At 53.3% G+C, this 14,408-nt stretch overlaps 1 protein-coding gene across 1 annotated transcript in view; it reads left to right on the top strand.

The window, feature by feature from the left end:
• Nucleotides 1-14,095, top strand: part of WNT7A (Wnt family member 7A) — a 63,154-nt gene extending 49,059 nt beyond the window's left edge. Inside the window, exon 4 of the mRNA XM_026501441.3 lies at nucleotides 13,605-14,095. Within this exon, the coding sequence (XP_026357226.1) occupies nucleotides 13,605-14,084 (480 nt within the window). The 3' untranslated portion in view covers nucleotides 14,085-14,095. The remainder of the gene's footprint in view (nucleotides 1-13,604) is intronic.
• The last annotated feature ends 313 nt before the right edge of the window (nucleotides 14,096-14,408 follow it).

The raw sequence follows: 14,408 nt of genomic DNA on the forward strand, positions 1-14,408 counted from the left end.
CTCCGTGTCTATGTGGCTAGGGCACCACACTGAAATTGACACATACCTGGGGACACCTGGGAGTATGTGGCAAGTTTCAGCCAACTGCTCCCCTTCCCACCCATGTCCTCCTTGGCCCTCTGTGTCCCTGTCTTCTCTCTTGGAGATCCTTCTCTAGCCCCTTCATTGTACAGGTGGGGGAAACCGAGGCCCAGAGAAGTAAAGGGACTTGCCTAGAGCTACACAGCAGGGTAGAGGCAGCACCAGGCCCTCCAGCCAATTGCTCCTCCACCCCACACCACTGCTCCCCGCCTGTGCCCTTCCAGGGCTTGCCCATGTGTCTCAGCATTCATGAATGGAACAGGAAAACTCACACAGGCTAGGGCTGTTGTGTGAAAAGCCCTGCACCAGGCCCTTATTGCCCTTCTCCCATTTAATCCCCACTGTTCCCTCTGAGAAACGACTTGCTCCTACTTTGTAAGGAGTGAATCACTGAGGTTGCATTTGGTTACAAGTAACAAAACATCTTGTAGGAGTGGTTGCAATGATAGGGCTTGGCTTTTTCTTGCAAAGTAAAGTCTGGATGACGTTTTATTTTTCAGAGGCTCACCAATCTCTTCGAGGGCCCGGGTTGTTTCCCTCCTGCTGGTCTGCCATTGTCACTTTGTCGGCCTCTGGTTCTCTTACCTTTTGGTCACAACATGGCTGCCTAAGCTCCAGGAAACATGCTCTCACACCACAGCATCCAAAGATCGTAAACGAGAAGTCACTCTCAGGCCTCTCTTTTTATCAAGTGGTATCTTGGGTTTTCAGCCTCTGTGGTCGGAGGCAGGCTGGTTGTGATGTGGAAATGGACAGCCAGACAGGGAGTGGGCCCTTCTCCCTTTGGTCATTTCTGTCATCACTGGCATGCGGTGACCAGAGGTAAGATTTGAACCAGGGCTCTTGGGCTACCTAGGTAGCTTTAGGCTGCTTTCCATCACAACACGTTGTCATGTAGAGACCGATTCTGATTGCCTGAGTCACTGCTCATTACTTGGGGTGCAAATGGTCCAGAACTGACCCCTCCTGCCGAGAAGCCAGCTGGCCAACAGTGGAGGGGTCAAAGGAGAGGAAGCAACAGATACCCAGCTAACCTCAGTCTCCAGCCCTCAAGGTCCTGGCCTCCCCAAGGCCCTTTCAAGCAAACCAGTCTTTGCCCCCCCCCCCCCAGATCTGCTCCATTCGGTGACTTAAAACCCATGGACTGTCTATCAGCTTTACAAAAGCATCTCTCCTTCCTACACAGATAAAGGGAGCTGTGTATCAGGATATTTTAAGATATAGGAGACAGAAACCCAACTCAAGCCAGCTTCAAATCAAAGGAAATTCATCAGTTCATGGAACTGAATGGTCCTGGGTAATGCATTCAGGTCCAGCTTGATCCAGGATGCAGATGATATTCCTAGGAACCAGTTGCACATACCCATCACCCTCTCTTTTTTCCTCAACTCTGCTTTCCCAGTCAACTCCATTCTCACACCCATATGATTACAAAATGCCTATCCATAGCTCTGGCCCATGCAGTCCTTCTTCACATCTGGTGGGAAATAACCAAAAAGTTCTTATCTTTTCTTCATACTGAATCCCTAGGACTTGTTCTGATTGGCCCTGACTGGCTTGAGTCAAGATCCTATCCTTGGCAATGACCAGTGGGATCTGGAAGCAATGAGCAATGGGAACCATAAGCAGTGAGCAGTGGGATCTGAGAACAATGAACAATAGGACCTGGGAGTAATGACTGGTGGGAACTGGGAGGAGTGAGAAGTGGGATCTGAGAGTAATGCCTAGTGGGAGCTGTGAAGGGTGAGCAGTGGGACCTGGGAGTAGTGACTAGTGGGAACTGGGAGAGGTGAGCAGTGGGATCTGGGAGTAATGACTAGTGGGAACTGGGAGGGATGAGCAGTGGGATCTGGGAGTAATGACTGGTGGGAACTGGGAAGGGTGAGGAGTGGGACCTGGGAGTAGTGACTAGTGGGAACTGGGAGAGGTGAGCAGTGGGATCTGGGAGTAATGACTAGTGGGAACTGGGAGGGATGAGCAGTGGGATCTGGGAGTAATGACTGGTGGGAACTGGGAAGGGTGAGCAGTGGGAACTGAGAAGGATGAGCAGTGGGAACTGGGAGGGATGAGCAGTGGGAACTGAGGGTAATGAGCAGTGGGAACTGGGAGGGATGAGCAGTGGGATCTGGGAGTAATGACTGGTGGGAACTGGGAAGGGTGAGCAGTGGGACCTGGGAGTAGTGACTAGTGGGAACTGGGAGAGGTGAGCAGTGGGATCTGAGAGTAATGCCTGGTGGGAACTGGGAAGGGTAAGCAGTGGGACCTGGGAGTAGTGACTAGTGGGAACTGGGAGAGGTGAGCAGTGGGATCTGGGAGTAATGACTAGTGGGAACTGGGAGGGATGAGGAGTGGGATCTGGGAGTAATGACTGGTGGGAACTGGGAAGGGTGAGCAGTGGGAACTGAGAAGGATGAGCAGTGGGAACTGGGAGGGATGAGCAGTGGGAACTGAGGGTAATGAGCAGTGGGAACTGGGAAGTAATGAGCAGTAGGAACTGGGAGTAATGAGCAGTGGGAACTGGGAGGGATGAGCAGTGGGAACTGGGAGGGATGACCGGCAGGAGCTGGGAGCCATCGCTGACAGGATGACTATAGTTGGGGTGGCTGGGAAAGCCTCACTGAGGAGTCAGTGTTCGCAGAGCTCTGAAGGCTACAGCAGCCTTGCTGTGAAACAAGGCACAAGGAGAAGGGCACTGGGAGCAGCAGAAATCTGTGCCGGCCGAGTCCTGCTGGCATTCGGTGGGCAGGGCAGGCTACTCTGAGGAAGAGGGCCATTTTCGGTGGCCCTTGAAGGGTTGGGGAGGGGTCGGACCATGGGGGGATGAATGGAGCTACACGCCTGGAGGAGGGCGTGGCAGGAGCCGTGGACTGCTGTGACATGGGATATCCTCCTGGACCGCGTGGGGCCTTCATGGTCTTCCCAGTGGCCTCAGTGCGGGAGGGTCTGTGAGGGGGAGCAGTGGAAGTCAATGCTGAGAAACAGCTTTTGGTTTTTAAAAATTCGATGCCCCTCAAAATGCTTCGGAGGGTGACCGAGGCTCCCTGTCACAGGAGTGCCATGTGGCTGGACTGGGTGGAGCCCGAGGTCGCTGTCCGACCTCCCTCCCCTCAGACCCCCTTCCACCTCCTAGAAACTCATCCCCAGATCCTCTGGGCAGCCCCAAGAGTCTGCCATGGCCCAGGAGGCCCATTCCAATGGTATCTATTTGGTGTTATGAATCAAGGAGTTTTCTGGAGCCAAGTTTCTCCCAAGGCCCCTCCCAGACCTAAGAATCCTGCCCTGGGTAATTTGGGCTCTGGGCAGCACCTGGTACATTGTTGGCACTTCCTGGGGGACCTGTCAAAAAGAGATGGATATTTCTCCCTCCAGCGGTGCGGAAAATCCTTCCTGCTGTCCACACAGATTTAGGGTTGGGTTGGGGGGCAGAGAAGCAGATTGAGAGTAGCCCCACCCTACCCTGTGCAGGAATCCCCATTGCAGACCCCAGGTGCTGCTGCCACACTCTCCAGGATGGGGAGCTCATCACCTCCCCAGCAGCCCCCATCCAGGTCTGGTCAGCTTGGTGAGGAGGGCTGGCGTCTCACTGAGCAGGGATCCTGTGACTCCTCTCCCCCTGGAGTCCCAGTTCTGTACTCCGGAGAGATACACAGTCCCTCTACTCACCCAGCCCCAGCACAGGCCAGAGCAGGTGGGGCAGTGACCAAGGACACCCAGAAACTGTCTTCTCTAGGCTGAGCAGCTCCAGTTCCTTCGGTATGGGATCTCCAGCCCTTTCCCCTACACATACTCTCTGTTTATCTGCTGGGGCGTAGCTCAGCTCTGAAAATCACACAGCAATCTCCTCCCTTACTGTGGGCCCCAGACCTCAGTTAATATGTCCTCAGGTGTTTTAGTAGCTTATTAGTTCATATTGAACTTGTGGTCATGGAAAGCTTTCAGTCTTTCTTAGTCTCTCCTATCCTCTGCTTTTGTTATCTTTTTTTTTTTTTTTTAATACCAAAGATTATAGGTGTTTACCTCACTTCTGGCTGGTTTCAACCACGTGTTTTAGTCTGTGGAAGTGACTGAATCCTGACTGGGACTCTAGTCACATTATCTCCTGTGGGCACCCATGCTGACTAGGGCCAGCTTTCAGTGGCACCAGAAGGTTCCCCAGATGCCCCTCTTCCGGGCTACTCACAGTGCCAGAAATTTCCCCATCATGCCCTCAATGCATGCTCTTCCTCTAGCCTGGTCCTTCTTTGGGTTCCTTGTTTCAGTGCATAGTCTCCGTATCCATGAGGGGCCCGTGAGTTGCCCTGGGCCCCCAAGAGACTTCCCGTGGATCATTCACCAAGTGTTGCTGATTTTCCCCTCTCATCCCCTCCTGCCACCATCTATGTCAGAGCCACCGTTGTCTCTGGCTTGGATGATGGGGACGGTTTCTTTCCACATCTCCATCCTGTCAGTCTGACCTTCTCTAACCTAATTTCTGCTCTGTCTGGAATGATCTGTAAAGGTATCATTCGGACCTTGCCACTCCCCTGCCTGAAAGGCCCTCAGTGGCACCCCTTGGCTTGCGGGTGATCTAGGCTCCTCCCTGCCCTGAGTGGCCAGCCCCCCTGCCCCTTAGCATTTCTCTCGTGGCAGGCCCCATCCCTCCTACCTCCGGGCCTTGGCATGTGCTGTTTCCTGGTCTGAGATGCCCTTCCCCCTCCTGCTAAGTTTGGCTGATTCTGTTGGATCCTTCCTGTTATCTGGCCTCCAGCTCAGCCTCTGCCTTCTTGGGGGAGGCTTCCTGGAGCTGCACACAAGAGCAGCTACTCTTGGATCAAGTTTTCTTTGCATTCTGTTCCACCCCTTCATAGAACGCACCACGTTATAGTTAGATCCCGGAGGGTTATTATGGCTGCTCCTGGCTTGGATCTGCAGCCCAGCGAAGGCGGGGATAGCATCTCCCTGCATCACAGTCCTCCCAGGGCCCCTGCCGCAGAGGTGATACCAAACAGCACACAGTTGGTGCTCGATGCAAAACGAGTCAGTGAATGAACACGAACGGGCATGCACTAGGTCCTTCTTTCTGCTTCCTACTGGTCAGTACCCCCTCCAAGCTGGGCTTTCTCTGCCAGAGGCCAGGGAGGTGGAGGTGAGTGTCCTGGCCCCAGCCTCCGAGGAGTGTCACAGGTGGGGTTCTCCAGAAGCAGAGGCTGAGATGGAGTTGCAGGTCCAAGCATTCAGCAGCGCTTGGCAAAGGGGAAGGGGAGCCGCAGGACGGGGCCGGGGTGGTGCCGCGATGTTGGCCAGACAAAGCCTTGGGAGCAACTCTGGAGCAGGTCCTGCCCATCAACGGGGCCAGACCTGTTACCCCCGCCTCTCTCAGGCTCTGGCTGCGGCCCACCCGGGGAGGCCGCAGTTCTGTAGCTGGGCCAGGGCCTGGACTGTCTGACAGCTGGGGGCTCTATGCTGATTCCACTCCTGGTCCCATGATGCGCTGGAGCTGGCTCCCATGGGCTCATAAGACCCGGTGTTAGAGATTCAGGGATTTGGAGCCAATTGTTAAATCATTCATAGCTTAAAATCAGCCATGATAGGAACATTTATGCCAAAGAAATTAGCAAACACTACAAAAGGTACAAAAGGGCTTTTTTTTTTTTCTTCTTCCCCTGAGCCAATTTACTAGCACATCACCAGCTGTAGCTTTGACGCAAGACTTCCGTTGAAGGGGCAACTGAATGGTATATCTCCGTGTCCACCACAAAGACCCACCGGCCAGATGGGAGATGCTGACAGCTGGACAGTCTCACTGGGCCAGGGTGACAGGTATCAATAGCCTCGGACAGCCATGAAGACCATGAGGGAGTCACTGACAATCAAGGAAGGCTTCTTGGATGAGGTGACTTTTTTCTGACATGAGAGCATATTCAAAAGGCAATCCCATGAGAAGTAAGGCTCCTGTCTCCCCAGACCCCTGGCGCTGGCTGCCCTCCCCAGAAGTAGCCACTCTTACCAATTTCTCAGGCATTCTTCCAGAGATATTATTCTGTGCTTTTACTAACACCAATGCACACATCTTTTCTTCCTCACACGTACTTTTCTTGCTTTGTTCTCTTCACCGTGTCCCTGGCAGATCAGCCTTCATTAGGAAGTACAGAACTGCCCTGTTCTCTGTAACAGCTGCAGGACATTCCAGTTCACAGAAGCATCAGAATTCATATAACCTGTCCCCACTGGGGGATCTTTTGATTCTGTGGCCTTTTGATATTTCAGATAACGCCTCTGTGAGGCACTCGGTCATTTGGCGCATGTGTGAGCCTCTCTAAAGGGTGCATATCTGGTGGTGGAATTGTTGGGTCGAGCCTCTGAGATGGCAGTAAAGATTAGCCGGGCAAGGAACAGGGGGCTAGAGCCACGAGGTGGGCACGGACGGGCCTGGCAGTCAAGAGGAAGGGGCTCGTTCTCAGCTCACCTCAGAGGAGCGGCACGTGGCCACTGGGGTCACGGCCAGTGCACTGGGCGCACTCGGACTAGGAAATTGAGGAGAGTTTAGGAAGAGATGGCTGTCCAACGACTGATGAACCGGGGACAGCGTGTGGCATAGCCACACAAGGGAGTATTACTCAGTCACGGAAAGGAAGGACGTATTGCTACATGCTACACCGTGCTACACGGATGGACCTTGAAAACATTATGCTGAACGAAGGAAACTAGACCCTCAAAAGGCCACCTATTGTATGGTGCCATTTATGTGAAATGTCTAGAATGGGCAAATCATAAAGACAGAATACTGCATAGTGGCTGCCTGAGACTGAAGGGAAGGGAGAAATAGGGAGTGACCCTAACAGGTATGGAATGTATTTCTAGGGAGATGAAAATGAGGGGCCCAGTGAGGAGCGAGCAGGAGGAGTACCTGTCAGGACGTCCCTCCTGCCCTCTAATCTCCCACCAGTGCTTCCACTGGTCAGGCCCACTTGGAGGTGACAGCTGCATTCAAACTGTCCCATGACCCCCATGCACCAGGCCCAACCAACCAGTCACCAATAGCGATGGTCAGGGGCCGGGTAGTCTCCTGTGGCGTGAAGCCAGAGGCGGAAGCATGAGCAGTGGTCTGGAGAGACGTACAGACACACACTCTGATCTTGCTTAAGTCCTTCCCTTTCTCTGAGCCTCACTTTCTCCACCTGTGAAATGGGATGATAGCAGCCATCTCCCAGGGAATGTCGGGAAAATCAGACAGGGCTCTGGAAACACTGTATCAGGTTAGAGAGCAGTATGGATACAAAGCCAAGACAGAGCCGGAAGACAGAGAGACGGCGTCAGAAGCAGCTTTGGAAATGATCTCGTTCAGACCCTTGAGTTCAAAATGGGGATACTGAGGGCCAGCGAGGGTCCCTGGCCAGTCAGCAGCAGCGACAGCCCAGTCTCAGCACTGGACACTGTCCCTGCATACCACTTCTCTTCTGAGATCTTTTGCTTAAAAATAGACTTTATTTTTTGGATCAGTTTTAGGCTCACAGCAAAAGTGAGCGGAAGGTACAGAGACCTCGCATACACCCCCCGCCCCCCACACACGCAGTCTCTCTGCACAGACAGGCTCATTTGTTATAACTGCTATGAGGTCTTTATAAATCCTGACTCGTGTTCCTGGCCTCCACTGGCTTCCCCGTCCATTCACGATAAATCTCGTCTCCCAGCCGACAAGCGACCACAGGTGGAGAAGAGAAGGGAACACGTTCCCCTCAGCAGGTAAAACGCGAACCCTGTAGCAGCCGCTTGTTGTCTCCCCCAACGTCCCCCCAGCCCACTAATCTGAGGCCTCTTGCTGTGTTCGGAGCCCAGGCCACCGGTGGGGTGGGAGGTGGGAGAACTCCGTGTTCTCCAGAGACACTCTGGGACGCCAGACCCCGGGCCTCACGGATTTATTTTCTCCTTTACTTTGCTGTTGCATCGGCATCTGTGCGCCACAGGATGGTAAAGGGCAGACCGCAAGCAGTCTCGTGAGGCTGCGCTGCAAGCTGGAACCCACCAGTGCAACCAGGGACATAAAATATTGACATGGGTCCGTCCCAGCTGCTCGAAGCCCTCTGATCGCCCCTCCCCACATCACAGTTGCTCCTGGGATCCTTCGGACTTCCCCTCCATCCAGCCCGGGACCCTGAACATTCAGGGGGGTTGCTCAGGCTCCCTGCATGCCGGCCGTGGAATAGTTTGAATGCACCCTGTTGGTGAATTTACCTTTGGGCATTTCCTGGGCATCTGCTGTGGGCCAAGCACTGGGAAGGTGCATGGGGTTGTGTCATTTCAGAGCCCGCAGACCCTCCAACTACATGTCACTGAATCGCGATCCAGACTCTTCCAGTGTCAAGGGAGCCCTGAAGTCCCTCTGGACAGCAGAGAAGCTGGGAGCCAGCCTGGCCTCCGGGGGTGGGGGCAGGGGGTGCAAAGAACGTGGCTTTGTCCCACACTTGTTTCCTCTGCTGTTGTCCCCTGCCTCGGGGAGAGGGCTGGGTGCCCATCCGGATGCCCGTCTGGGTGGCCAGTTCTGGCCAGCGCGGCTGTGATTATGCCCAGCTTAGCACAGATATAAAGCAATCACTGAGGCTCTGAAAACGCAGAGTTTGCAGGGTTAACAGGCTGGACATCATCTGATTAGGGGCCCACACAAATACTACCATGGCCTCAGGCCAGCTGTGGCCTCACAGGAAGAGGGAGGCAATGTGCGGGAGGCTGCATGCAGCGGGAGTGGCAGCTGCACCCAGCCTGACCCCGGAGCCTGACCTCCGGCACTGGTGCTCTTGGCCCAGCATCCGCCACACGAAAACAGTTGGTGCCACAGCCTCAAAAATACAACCTATTGCTTTTTCACTAAAACATTCCAGGGACTTTTGAACAAATCCACTCCATTAAGGTATATATCACATACCGTCTAGTACACTCATTTAAAGTATACAGTTCAACATTTTTTAACATAGTCTCAGATATGTTCAACCATCATAATTTTCCAATATTTTCACCACCTCAGAAAGAAGCCTGTACCCTCTAGCAGTCACTCATGTCCCCCAGCCTCTTCCCAAACCATTGATCTACCTCCTGTCTCTACAGATTTGCCCATTTGGACATCGCCTATAAAGACAATCATACAATTTGTGTCTTTTGTGTCTGGCTTCTGTCACTGAGCATAATGCTTCCAAGGTCCATGCATGTTGTAGCATGTGTCAGCACTTCATTGCTTTTCATGGCTGGATAATGTCCCGTTGTGTGGCTATGCCACATGTTGTTTATCCATTCATCAGTTGATGGACAGTTGTTTCTACTTTTTGGCCATTATGAGGAATACTGCCGGTCACATTGGTTTACAAGTTTTTGTATGGGCGTATGTTTTCGTTTCTACTGAGTATATACCTAGGAGCGGAATTGCTGGTTGGGTGTCTTAGTCTTTTTAGGAGGCTATAACAAAGTGCCACAGACTGACTGACTTGTAAACAACAGACATTTATGTCTCACAGTTCTGGAGGCTGGAAGTCCAAGATCAAGGTACCAGCATGGTCGCCTTCTGGTGAGGGCCGGCTTTCTGGTTCAAAGCCAGAGCCTTCTTGCTGTGTCCTCAGGGGTCCTTCTGGAGCATTCATCCCATTCAGGACAGCTCCACCCTCATGACTTAAGAACTTCCCAAAGGCTCCACTTACTGTCTCCCTGGGGCGGTTGAGGGAGGGGGTTAGGATTTCAACACGTGAATTTGGGGGGTGGGACTCAAACATTCAGGTCATAGCACTGGGCCACATGATAACCCAATGTTTCACATTTTGCGGAACTACCAGACAGGTTTCCCCAGGGCTGCTCCATTTCGTATTCCCACCAGCGGTGTGTGGAGGTTTCCGTTTCTCCGGACCCTTGCCAGCACTTGCTACGTCTGTGTTCTTCTGCCAGCCAGCCTAGAGGGTGTGAAGTGGTATCTCATTGCGACTTTGATTTGCATTTGCCTGATTCCTAATGATGCTGGTTACCCTATGTGCTTAGTGGCTGTTGGAACCACTGCATTTTTATAAAGTGTGAGATACGGCTTATGTGCAAAAAAGCACAGAGGACATCTACGTTGACTTAAAAGAAGAATTATAAAGCACCCATATCAAGGAACAGACATTGCCAGCACCCCAGAAGTGCCCCAGGTGACCCTTGTCAACCACAGCCCCTCGCGCCCCACCCCAGAGACAGCCACTGTCTTGATATTTGTGACTCTCATTTCTTGACTTCTTATGATACCTCCCCCCTCTGTAGGTGCCCCTGAACAATACAATCCACTTTTGCCTACCTTCGAACTTGGTATAGATGAACTTATTCAGTGGATGTCTTTTCTGATTGCTTTTTGCCCTCCCCACTGTATTTCTGAACTTGACCTCCGTTGGTGTGCTTTGCTGTGTCTGTTCACTGTCACTGTCCTGTAGCATCCCGCCGAGCGCACCCCTCAGCTTGTCCATCCCACCATGGCTGGACATATGGACAGCGCCCAGTGTGAAGATACCATGAGTCCACACTGGGCGCTCTCCATATGCCCATCAGTGCTGCTGCTGTGAACGTCCTTGAACCTGTTTCCCGTGCACACAAGCATTTCATTCTCTCAGGTGTATGCCTTGGAAGTGACATTTCTGAGCCATAGGTCAGCATGTCTTATTAGACACCGTGCAGTGTAGGCACACCTGCCGGCCACGATGAGGGTTCCAGGTGCCCTGCAGCCTCCGTACTGTCAGAATCCGCTCTGAGCGTTCTCCAGCATGTGTGTGTTGAAATCTGCGCCTGCGCTGAAATCGCAACCGGAACCTGCTGCCTAACCCTGCCCCGGAAGCACATCGCCACACCGCTGAGCCTTGCTCTCTTCCCAGCATCTCAGGCCAAGGCGGGAAGGAGGGCCGGACGCTTCGGAACTACGGACTCACTGACAACCGAGAGGGACATCTGTGTTATCTGGGGGTGCTCACTGCGTGGCAGCTGCACCACGGGTGTGTAGGGCGTGTGAGGGCGCCAGCGCACAGTAGGTGCTCGGTCACACTAGGTGTCCTGCAATCCGAGCATTCAGCCAACTGGAATCTCTGTTCCTGAACATTCCGGATGCTTATGGCATTGCTGGCTCATCTGATTGCAGATACTGTGGTTGAAACAGGGTGCTGCTCCCTTCCTGTGGAGTCCACTGACCCAAGCACTGGTCACCTCCTCCTGGAAGCAGAGCTCTTGGGACTGGGAGGACCCTGAACACGAGCCCATCCTTGGAGACAGGAACGATATTTTGTCACCTCTGTGTCCCCAGCACTTGCACGGGCTCAGGCCCAGAGGCAGAACTAATGACTATCTTTTGAATATCTGATTCTGAATGTCCTATCTTTTGAATGTCAAAAGCCAGCGCCCTGACTTTTGCCAAAAAAGATGGAATTGCCTTCATTCCATGTTTCAGTGAAGGCAGCTGAGGCCCGGCGGGGGGCGGGGGGTGACATTTCCAAGGTCACAAAGCAAGTAAGCAGCCACAGCAATTGATTCACAGCCCTCAGCAGAAAGACCCTTGCCTCTGAATGCCCCACAGACCGGCTCCAGGACTTAGCTGAGCCTCAGTTTTTACCCCTGTAAAATGGCATCGTGCTAACCTCATGGAGTTAAATAATGCCACATCCAAAAGCATGGGCCCAGTGCGTGTACAGGTGATTAATAAATGTTCAGTCATTTACTCATTAATCCACCTTTTTTCACTGTATAACAGGCAAAGTGAAGTTGACAGTCCAGATGAAGACCGTGAAAACGCTCATACACTGGGACCCAGAAACATGCTCACTAGCACATCCCCATCCCAGTGCCTGGTACACATTTGGAGCTTCATACATGTCTATTGGGATAAAATCAGGCTGGAGATGATGAGAAAGGAAGAGAAGCTTTAGTTTCGAAGATGAAGATACTTCCTTCGATGATATAGTTTTAAAAAAGAAAGAAGGGAGGGAGGAAAAGGATTAAAAAAAAAAAAAAACCCAAACCTGAAACCAGCCTAAATATCCAGTATCACGGGGGGTTGGTAAATGTCGCCTTCTTTGCTTGCAGGGATGTTCCAAGGGCAGGGGTCAGCAAAATAGGGCTCACAGGCCATCTGTACCCCACTGCCCATGTATGTAAAGATGAACGAAACCCAGCCATAGTTTTGCCTGTCCTTGAACTTCCTATCAGTGGAACCACACAGCATGTTCTTTTCGGCATCCAATTTCTTTCACTCAGCATTACACCTTAGAGGTCTGTTCTTCTTGTGTGTGTTAGTTCATTCTTTTCTGTTGCTGTCAAGTATTTTCATTGTATGATTACGATTAATTATAATTATCACCCCATCTTGCATAAAGGGAAACTGCAGCACAGAGGACTCAAGGAAGTTGCCCAAGGGCACACAGCAGGTTCGTGTTAGATCTGGGATTTAAACCCAGGATCCAGCATCTGTGCTTTTCGTTCCCCGTACAGTACTGCGTCTCAGTGCTATGGCAGTGGGAGCCCCCCGGGGGAACTGGGAACTCAGAAGAAGAGGCATACCATATAGTTTGGAGGTCAGGGAAAGCCGCCAGGGAGGACTAAATCAGAGCCCCGGTTCCCAGCGTTGGGTGCTCACCGTGCCCGGCAGATGTGGTCAAACCAGCTGACCTCTGAAAACACATACTCGAGATCGGGAGGCAATATGGAGTGGTGGGGACTGTGGCAAATTGACGGATGCCAGCCTGTGAAGGAGGCAGCTGCTGGGACAGCTCCAGGTGTTGCTGCCACGTGACAGTGCTGGCAGAGGCTGTGGTGAACAGGGCTGCCATGCGGACATTTGTGGCCAGCTTCCCTCCCAGTAGGTCAGCCCTTAGCCGTACTGGTTAGTAAACAATTTGAATGTCACCCTAGAGTTGCCAGATGCCCTTTCGGTTTGCCAAAACACAGAAACCAACCAACCAACCAACCAACCCTGGAGGTCTTTCTGCTGGTTTTTAAATGTTGGTTCAATAATGATTTTTAAACCTGTGCAGGCCAGGGGTGCCTGGGTGGCTCAGTCGGTTAAACATCTGCCTTAGCCTCAGGTCATGATCCTGGGGTCTTGGGATCCAATCCCTCCTGGGGTGTTCCCAGCTCAGCAAGGAGTCTGCTTCTCCCACTTCCTCTGCCCCTCCCCTACTTGTTCTCTTGCTCTCGCTTTCTTAAATGAATAAATAAAATCTTTTTTAAAAAATTTAAAAAATAGAATAAAAAAAAAAAAACCTGTTCAGGTGAAAGAGAACCCTCTGTGTGCCCTGGACTGGCCTGAACTGATCTGAGCACCAATCTAAGCACCAGATAGGAGTTGGGAGGGGCCGGGGGAGCAAGTGGGCTCCAGGTAGAAGGACACGGAGGTCGGAGGTGAGAGGGATTTGAATCCAGGCCTGAGTTCCCCCCACTGCAAAGAACCACGAAAGCCCAAGCCGGCTGGGCCGGGTGGGGGTGGGCCGGGCTGGGGGCCGCCCCGGGCCGCTGCGTGCAGTGACGTGCGCTGTGCTCTTCCCCGCCCGCCCCTGCAGATCCTGGAGGAGAACATGAAGCTGGAGTGTAAGTGCCATGGTGTGTCTGGATCGTGCACCACCAAGACGTGCTGGACCACGCTGCCACAGTTCCGGGAGCTGGGCTACGTGCTCAAGGACAAGTACAACGAGGCCGTCCATGTGGAGCCCGTGCGCGCCAGCCGCAACAAGCGGCCCACCTTCCTGAAGATCAAGAAGCCGCTGTCGTACCGCAAGCCCATGGACACAGACCTGGTGTACATCGAGAAGTCGCCCAACTACTGCGAGGAGGACCCGGTGACGGGCAGCGTGGGCACACAGGGCCGCGCCTGCAACAAGACGGCCCCGCAGGCCAGCGGCTGCGACCTCATGTGCTGCGGCCGCGGCTACAACACCCACCAGTACGCCCGCGTGTGGCAGTGCAACTGCAAGTTCCACTGGTGCTGTTACGTCAAGTGCAACACCTGCAGCGAGCGCACCGAGGTGTACACGTGCAAGTGAGCCCGGGCCTCGGCGGCGCCGCCCTCGGGCCGGCTGGGTGCCTCCGGCTGCAAGTCAGACTGCAGGAGGGACCGGACAGCTTCTGGGCTGCAGTCACCCTGCCAGGTCTCTTCCGGGATCTCCGCGGGGGAATGCTGAGCTTGTCTTTTCTGCTGTGGGGACACCTCTCCTGGGTTTTCCGCAGGCACCCGGGCGAAAGATCTCCCCAGAGCCCTGGACTGTTCACTTCTACACCCACTGCTGCTCCGCCCCACCCCACACACCGCCTGGGGGGGCCCTCCTCGGCTGGAGCAGAGCCTCTCGCACCAGGAGCTCTGGACCCTG

The sequence above is a fragment of the Ursus arctos genome, unplaced genomic scaffold, assembly GCF_023065955.2.
Source record: "Ursus arctos isolate Adak ecotype North America unplaced genomic scaffold, UrsArc2.0 scaffold_14, whole genome shotgun sequence".
Taxonomy (NCBI): Eukaryota; Metazoa; Chordata; class Mammalia; order Carnivora; family Ursidae; genus Ursus; species Ursus arctos.